The sequence below is a fragment of the Taurulus bubalis genome (assembly GCF_910589615.1).
Source record: "Taurulus bubalis genome assembly, chromosome: 21".
In the NCBI taxonomy this organism is placed as follows: Eukaryota; Metazoa; Chordata; class Actinopteri; order Perciformes; family Cottidae; genus Taurulus; species Taurulus bubalis.
Window position 1 is genome coordinate 9484421 of NC_136609.1, and position 9139 is coordinate 9493559.

Consider the following 9139-nt stretch of genomic DNA (forward strand, 5'->3'; position numbering starts at 1 on the left):
ATGATTGATTATTATGGCAACGCTCCAGGTTGCTGGTGCGTTTTCGTTGCGCACGGGATTTGGCCCCTCTCACATCAAAGGGTCCTCAGGAAAGGGGTGGTCCCGGGGCAGGGGGATATATAGGAGGGACCTGCTCTGTTCTGACTGCAAGGCAAGAGCAGGGAACAGACTAAACGGGTCAGCAGAGGAAAAACCTGCCCCCGAATCCAAACAGAGAGACATCTGCTGAGTTTTGGAGAGAAGAGACCTGTTGGATTTACCACCGAGATCCAGCTTTTATTTTCATTTATTCAAAGGACTTCTTTTTTTGCAACAAGTCAGACCTGCACATAACTTTAAACAAGTTTTGCACTGGATTTGATCCCTTTTTTAGATTTTTACGCGTGTGCTTAATTTTGAGGACAGTTTTGTGGAAGTTCAAATACTTGGCGTTTGTAGCTAGTAGTGGAAAATCTTTTAAGGGATTTATTTTGCTTCCTCGTAGAGACTTTATTATCAATTCGTCTTTCCACTTGTCGGATTTCGCGGTCGCATGATGAGGTTTTTACATGTTTCCATTGGGTTGTTCGCCGCTCTGTGCGTCGGCGCGGTGCACGGCTCCTGGGAGGAGAGCACCGTGGTGCCGGTCAGACTAGACCCGGTGGCCCGGTCGGAGAGCGAACCCGAACCGTGGCGGACTCTCTCCGCGGAGGAGAAGGAGAAGGAGGCGGAGATGAGGGAGTACAGGTTGGACGTATTCGGCAAGGAGCTGGTCTTGCAGCTAGAGCCTGACCAGACCTTCTTGGCGCCGGGTTTTGTCTTCCACATTGTCGGGAGTCCTGAGTCCGACCAGACACGGGAACCCAAGAGCGGAGCCGAGGCGGGTTGCTTCTTCTCCGGCTCGGTGAACGGAGAGGAGCACTCTGCCGCTGCGCTCAACCTGTGCCACGGACTGCGGGGCGGATTCTACTTTCAGGGGGAAGAGTATTTTATTCAGCCCTTCAACTCGAGTGGCTTCGTGGGCACCGAGGAGGACGTCCACACCATCCGCCGGAGAGGGCGGGGGGCTTTGGCTGAGGAGGGGAGCTCCAAGTGCGGGGTCAACGAGGACGAGGACAGGGTGCCAAAGAATCTGGAGAAAGAAGACAAGCACGGAGCCGCTAACGCAGACCAGACAGGTAAGGCTGCAGAATATATATATATATATATATATATATATATATATATATATATATATATATATATATATATATATATATATATATATATATATATATATATATTTCATAGGGGACTCAACTGAACATATCAGACCAGCAACCTTAAAAGTGGCATTTAAACACATAAAAGGTCATTAAATAATATACAAAAACCAAATTAGCTTTCTTTATATAAGTCACCGGCTGTAGTGTATATGCTGCCCAGACTGCTGCTAACTGGAGTTGTGCGCGTGCCAAGAAGCCCAGCATGCATTGGACACAGCTACCTTTTTGACAGCGCCGTCTACGCACTACCAGAGATGAGGAAGGGAGGGAAGGAGAGAGGGGGGCGAGCTTCTCCAGGAGGGGAAGGAGGAGGAGGAGTGGCGGGGGAAGGGGAGGGGAGTAGCGGGGTTGGGGCCAGGCAGAGCCCGGCGGTGCTGAGACGTGTGAACTCGCCTCCTGGTACAACTCGCACCGGCAGACATTTTTTTCCCCCCAGAGAGGCTTTTCTCCCTGCGCAGAATTTTCCTACCAGAGAAGGTCAATTTAGGAATGTGGACCCTGAGGAGGAGGAGCCACCGGTGGTGTGACGCTGAGTCACGGAAGCCTGGCTCCTCCAGGCACATCCGGAGCTCTCTTTGGAGCCTCCATGCCTCTGAATGAAATGAGCCTTTGTAGCAGCTATTTAGAACACTGGTCGGGTTTTTGGAGTGTGCAGACTGTTCCAGACAAGCAGAATAATGTCTATTAAAAAGAGCATCTGTCTACAACAGTGTAGTGGAATCAGGACTGAAACCTGATATCTGGTCTGACCTCTCCTCTCTGTGTCTTTCTTCTCTCTCCTCAGACCACCACAGAACCAGGCGTTTCGTTTCCACCCCTCGCTACATGGAGATCATGCTCGTGGCCGACCAGTCCATGGCTGAGTTCCACGGCGCCGGGCTCAAGCCCTACCTCCTGACCATCATGGCGGTGGCGTCCCGCCTCTACCGCCACCCCAGCATCCACAACTCCATCAGCCTGGCGGTGGTGAAGCTGCTGGTGGTGTACGAAGAGGAGCGAGGCCCTCAGGTGTCATCGAACGCCGCCATGACACTCCGCAACTTCTGCCAGTGGCAGCGGCAGCACAACCCACCCAGTGACCGCCACCCTGAGCATTATGACACCGCTGTGCTCTTCACCAGGACGGTAAGTCGGAGTGGGAGAAGGGGACGTGTGTTAAGACGGAGGATGGACTAGTCATAGTAATTAATTAAAGAGTATTCAAGTATTAATTTTGCTCTCTGTTCGACTGTTTAGGACCTGTGTGGTGCCCACTCTTGCGACACTCTGGGCATGGCCGATGTCGGCACCGTGTGCGACCCTGACAGAAGCTGCTCAATCATTGAGGACGATGGGCTGCAAGCAGCATTCACTGTGGCACATGAACTGGGTAAGTAGAAGCGAAACATCTTCTCAATAATCACGTGTGTCACTTTTTACAAGAGATGATCAAAGAACGTCCATGTCTGTCCTCCAGGCCACGTCTTCAACATGCCTCACGACGATGCCCAGCTGTGCTCCGGGGTCAACGGTGTCCACTGGGGCTCCCACATGATGGCCTCCACCCTGTCCAACCTGGACCAGCAGCAGCCGTGGTCCCCGTGCTCCGCCCTCATGATCACCACCTTCTTGGACAACGGCCATGGTCAGTGCCTGCTGGATAAACCGGTCAAACCTCAGGCTCTCCCTCAGCCCCTGCCCGGGACGGTGTACGACGCAGACCACCAGTGTCGGCTCACCTTCGGCGACGACTCCCAGCACTGCCCCGATCTGAGCACCACGTGCGCGGCCCTGTGGTGCACCGTGACCACGTCCAATGGTTTGCTGGTGTGCCAGACTAAGAACTTCCCCTGGGCCGATGGAACGGCGTGCGGGCACGACAGCTACTGCCTGGCCGGACAGTGTCTCACCAAGAGCCAAGCCGCCAAACACCAGGTAGGAAGCAACCAGACCTGAATCAAGTATACACCAAAATACTGTACAATCCAAAGTAGTTCATATATATTGTACATCTACTAATCCTCATGTCCCTGTTGCTTTCAGACTCCTGTCAATGGTGGCTGGGGAGTGTGGGGTCCTTGGGGCGACTGCTCTCGGACCTGCGGTGGAGGGGTGCAGTATTCCTTTCGTTCCTGCGACAACCCTTTGCCCAAGAACGGGGGCAAGTACTGCGAGGGCAAGAGGATCCAGTACCGCTCCTGTAACACGGACGCCTGCCCCGATACCAACGGTAAGACCCCCTCTTGTTACCGCAGAAATCTCGGGCTAAGATTCGAGAAATGATGTCGCGCTTTGAAGCACCTCGCACGCTGGTGTGAAAGCTAGCCCGGCTGAACAAGCGGTGAGTCTTACCCCTCTCTGTTTCGTTCTCAGGCCTGTCTTTCCGCGAGGAGCAGTGCCTGGCCCACAACGACATGTCAGCCCAAGTGTCGCTGGGTTCGGGCGAGGGTGTCGAGTGGGTGCCCAAGTATGCTGGAGTTTCACCCAAAGACCGCTGCAAGCTGGTGTGCCGGGCCAAGGGGACCGGATACTTCTTTGTCCTCAAATCTAAGGTGAGAGTTGCTCGATTATATTGAGAAAATCTGTTTTTAGTAGGTTGTTACAACATTTTCAGAGTTTATCTCAAAACAGCCCTCTTACTTGTGCAGACCTGCTATTATAATTTCTCTCATCCCCTTGGCTACTGTCGCCAGCAAAGATTTTTACCTCCTCCCATTGGATTCTTATGTAACAAGTCTTATGAGACATGGCTCTTATTAAATTGCATTTGTGTCTCTCTGCTGCCCCCAGGTGGCTGATGGTACACCCTGCAGCCCAGACTCCACCTCAGTCTGTGTCCAAGGCCAGTGTGTCAAGGCAGGATGTGATCACGTCATCGGCTCCAACCGGCGCTTTGATAAGTGCGGCGTGTGCGGAGGAGACGGCTCGACCTGCAAGAAAGTGTCCGGCTCTCTGGAGCGTGCCAGGTACATATCCGACTGTTTTTTCCTCGTACACAAACACACCGTTAACATACACTGACACGTCATAGTCAAATCTTCTTTATGACTCAGTCTGACCTCCGTGTGTCTCTGTTTCAGGCCTGGTTACCAGGATGTTGTCACCATCCCTGCCGGTGCCACCCACCTGGACGTCAAGCAGCGCGCCCCAGGCAATGGCCGTCATGATAACAGCTACTTGGCAGTGCGTCGCCAGGACGGCACCTATCTGTTAAATGGCGACTACAAGCTGATGACCATGGAGACCGACATCGCCTTGCGAGGGGCACTGTTGCGGTACAGCGGCTCCTCCGCCACCCTGGAGCGCATCCGCAGCTTCGCCCCGCTCCCCGAGCCCCTCACCATCCAGGTGCTGTCCGTGGGCGAAGCCCCGAGGCCCCGGGTGAAGTACAGCTATTTTGCCCCGAGACCCAACAATGCCGCTTCAGCCTCCAACAGCAATGGAGGCCGCCGCCATTCCATCAACGCCATCAGGGAGGTGGGCGGAGCCGAGTGGACCCTGAGGGAGTGGGGTCCATGCTCCCAGACCTGTGACGGAGGGGTGCAGCAGAGAGAGGTGGTGTGCCTAGATCCCCAGGGTCGTCCCGCCAGAGACTGCCCGGAGGAGCTGCGCCCCTTGGCCTCTCGGTCCTGCGCCACCCAGTCCTGTCCCTCCTGGCTTCTCGGAGAGTGGTCGGTGTGCTCCAAGACCTGCGGCCGAGGCTTCCGCAAGCGCCAACTGCGCTGCATCGGCCACGACGGGCGCACCCTGACCCACGACAGCTGTGACCCCAAAGACCGGCCGCGACCCCTGCTGGAACTGTGCAACCAGAGTGCCTGTTAAGGAGTGCTCCCACAATCCGAAAAACCTCCTTTCACACAGCCAGCTTTCAGAAAGACACCAGATAACAACTCTGACCTTCACTAAAGAGGCAGATGAATGTTTACATCCAGAGCAAACGTGGCTTTCGTGGGTTCCAGGTGGGTCCACAGCGACTGCGGCATTAAAGGCCAATTTGTACCCATTCCCTCCATCCATTTTGGGGCCGGACGTTGCTCCACAGTGGCACTGCCTCCTGGTTGAAGCAATAAAGACTGATTACAGCTGGCTGCCGGTCTGGCCCCCAGAGCATCAGTGGCACATTAAGCCTCCCATCAGGGGAAAGAGAGAAAGCATGGACATTCCTGATTTCCTAAAGGAGCATGCTGCTTACCGTGCCAATGTCACGCTTATATATGTGTGTGTGCGTGAGTGAGTGTGAGACTGCGTGCGTGCGTGTGCGTGTGTGTGTGTGTGTCAAATTTTTGTATGCATGTATGGGATGTTTGTCCAAGCTGGGCTGGACAGACACATAAGGGGTTGGGGGTTGGGGATGTTATTGCAGAGTATATAAGTATATAAAGAAACAAAATGAAAGAGATTAGCTCATATTCTACTTACTCGCCCCATCAGGTATGGAAAATAAGATAGCTAATAGTCATAGTGTTTATGTTTAAGCCAGTTTATTTATCACAAACCTGTAGCACTTCATCTTTGTTTTTGCCAGCGGCACATTGTAACACCCAGTTGTCTCTAAATGCCTCAGTACGCCGTATCTTGCCCTCGTCTACACAGCCTTCAATGAGGGAACTCTTCAAAGACCAAAGAGGAGTGTCTGTGTGAGTGAGTGACTGTGTGTGTGAGTGTGTGTGAGTGTGTGTGTGTGTGTGAGTGAGTGTGTGTGAGTGAGTGTGTGTGTGGAGACCTAAAGAGGGACTTGTCTCCTGCTACTACTTCATAAGTAAGTCTCTCCTGCCTTCTGCGAAGGCACCTCGGTTTTTTTTCTATCAAGTCTTTTTTCCTTTTGTACAGAATATCCAAACATTATTTATTTTTGTACAGCCTGTTAAATATAATCATGTGGCTTTTTTTAATATTATTTTTTATTTGTTATTGAGATCACAGAAGGGAGTAGAATATATAGAGTATTTATACAGTGTTTTATATATATATATGGTCCTAGGTTCATGAATAAAGTATCACATTGACTTGTGAAGCTATTGTCTCCAGAGTGGTTTGTCTGTCTGACGGTGCACTGATTTCACTCACCACACACACACACACACACACACACTTTATTTTAATCCACCAGTTACTGTACGCAGACAATCGTAACCCACGAGAAGACCGTTTGTGAACATGTCTATACGGCCCCCGACAATTACTTAAAGGTACAGTGTTGAGCATTTAGGGGCATCTATTAGCAGAAATGGAATAAAAGCTTTTAATAAGCCGGTACTATCTATCTATCTACATACCAAGCTGGTCATCTCCATGTGGCCTAGATCGGACAAGGCAAACACTGGCTCTCGATAAAGCCATTCTTGTTTTTTACCCTCTTTAGCTCTCCTACACTCTTGGCACGCGGTGGAAGTTTCAGTTGGTTGCAATCTGAGCCCTCACCGCTAGATGGCGCCAGATCCCCCACACTGGACCTTAAATATTAAATATAGTTTTGGTGCACCTACCCGATATGTGAAAACGTGTTTTGTTATTTGGGTTTCGTCCACCAGGTGGGAGTATTTCCGCATGTCATCCAATTTGATGAGCCCATTACAGGCAAAGGGAAGTCTAGTCATGGCCGGTGTTGTGTTTAATGCTGTTTCCCCACTACCTATGGCACTTAGTCGTTGTAACATAGAGCTACAATACGTGGGTGATTTTAAGTGGTGATTCGTTGCAGAAAGCTGTAGAATTCACCATCTTTTCTTTAGACTGAAGAGGCAGAAATTACCTTCAGAAAATCAGTGATGTATTTTGGCCTCACCCTGAACAATCTGAACGCCAGCCGGAACCCGAAAATACCTCAGCAACGGCACTAAAGGCTTGAAGCCTGTGTGTGTCTCTTCCTGTTGGGCCCTGAGGAAGAGGAAGAGCACAAAGGAAATCATTATCCTGTAATTAGAGATGGTTAAGAGGAAGATTGGCCATCTCTGTAATCTGCGTAATGGTACGATGTGTCACCGTGAGTCTGTTCACTTAAACAACTGCATGTTTTTCTGACTTTGCGATTGACAAAGAAAAACACGCGCTGTGGCAGGGGAGATGTCAGCGTTAATACGCACACGCCTTCTTATACCTGCTTGTTTTTTCCCCCTCCTGTCTCAGCGTCACATCATTGCCGGCTGAAAAGGAACATCTGGAAGGCATTATGAATCACGGCTGCTCAATGTGGGTGGCATTTTCAGAGGGCTAAATTGTCTTCATCCTTTTGCCACCCTTGGCTTCCCATAAATGTTTGTTTATAAAAGAAAAAAGAAACAGCATTTATAACTTAGAATCTAAGTCCACAGTTCACTGGGTCGAACACATATATCATGAGTTATTATTGAATGATGAACTTTTACGCTGGCTAGTGTTCGCAGCCTACCGGGGCCTTTTCAGAGCAGTAATTTAACGTTTTAATAGTCAGCTTCATGACTGTATTTAAGTCCCTAGGTTAGCATTTATCATTTATTATGGCATTTTTGATGCAAAGTAGTCCCATGCAGCACAGATACGTGGTGGTCTGCCCACGTCAAGGGTGTATTCTCATGGAAAAATACTCAAATCAGGTGTGTGTCCTTTGTGTTTTTGGACAATGACGCCTGCGTGTTAATTTAAACCAGTTTCACCTCAGCACAGCCCGCGGGACAGATTTACACCTTTACCAAGAAAGTAGGGCGGCTCGTTTTCATTTTGGTCCCCGAAAATAGCCGACGTGTCGTCACACAGGTGTCGCCTCGGCCCCATTGCATGCCGGCTCCTCTCGTCTCAATAGAGGTCGTGATGTGACAGGAGCACGCGGAGGGGCGGCTCGTGCACGTATACGTAGAAACTCATGTGCACGGGCTTTTATCCTCTTGCTGCGTCAAGCGTGACAGATATATCTTGGATAACACCGAGAATCAGACAATCGTGCCTTCAAAATAAAAGCACAAACGGTTTGACTTCACTTATCAACTCAATAGGGTTCTAACTGTGACCACCGTTACATATAATAATGCAACTACATTCACAGTATAAAAAACAACAACATGAAAAAGTCATTATCAGGGTTCTTACAGTCATGGAAAACCTGGAAAAGTCAATGAATTTTTAAAATGGTTATTTCCAGGCCTGGAAAAGTCCTTGAAAAAAATAACATTTGTTACATTCATATGTTAATGGCCTTCATTTACGCTGAGTTTGAAATAATTCATATACTTTTAAAAGAAAGACGCTCAAAATATAAACAGGCATGCTTACAGGCATCTATATACATGTTTATTCTTTTAATCAAACTATTGTCTCTCATTCATTTGTGCCATTTGAGGTTTACTGCATGCTTTGCAATTCTCATTGTTAGTTTAACTGCTACATTTTCTCACTATTTCATGTATACACCAAGATTTAACAAAATGTTTGGTCATGGAAATGTTGTTTAAAGTCATGGAAAAGTCATGGAAATCCATTGGTCAAAATGTGTATGAACCCGAATTATTTTGTACAGCAATTCATCAATTTACCTGAATTGTTTCAAAACAATGTCCATCAATTAAAAGTCTTCTTTTGAAAATATCGCCCAGAAGTCTTATATTCCATACTGTGGCTAACTTCATAGTGTCTCTCTCTCCCTCCCTCTCTCTCTCCCTCCTCAGTGTGAACCCAACAGGGTAATTTGAGCAAACGGCGGGGGGGAAGGGAATAAAACCCTCGGCAGACAGCCGGAGAGGTGTGGGGACAGGACGGGGAGAGACGCACACACGTGGAGGAGGAAACGGATTAAAATAACCCGAAACCATAACGAGAGCAGTCGGGCTGTGTCTTCAGAGGAGGCGCAACAATGGTCCCGGAGCAGACGAATAGGTGACGGGAAAAGAAGCGCTCTTTGTTATCTTCTGCCATTGATTAAGACACTAAAAGTGAGAAGACGGGTC

At 49.4% G+C, this 9139-nt stretch overlaps 1 protein-coding gene across 1 annotated transcript; it reads left to right on the forward strand.

Moving 5' to 3' along the window:
* Positions 1 to 532: 532 nt before the first annotated feature.
* adamts1 (ADAM metallopeptidase with thrombospondin type 1 motif, 1) lies at positions 533 to 6237 on the forward strand (the record flags this gene model as incomplete). The annotated part of the gene is made up of 8 exons (XM_079236956.1): positions 533 to 1157; positions 2029 to 2369; positions 2481 to 2613; positions 2701 to 3158; positions 3267 to 3453; positions 3597 to 3775; positions 4014 to 4189; positions 4304 to 6237. The coding sequence occupies 8 exons, from the start codon at positions 533 to 535 to the stop codon at positions 5043 to 5045; spliced, it is 2841 nt and encodes a 946-aa protein (XP_079093082.1). The 3' UTR covers positions 5046 to 6237.
* Between the last annotated feature and the right edge of the window lie 2902 nt (positions 6238 to 9139).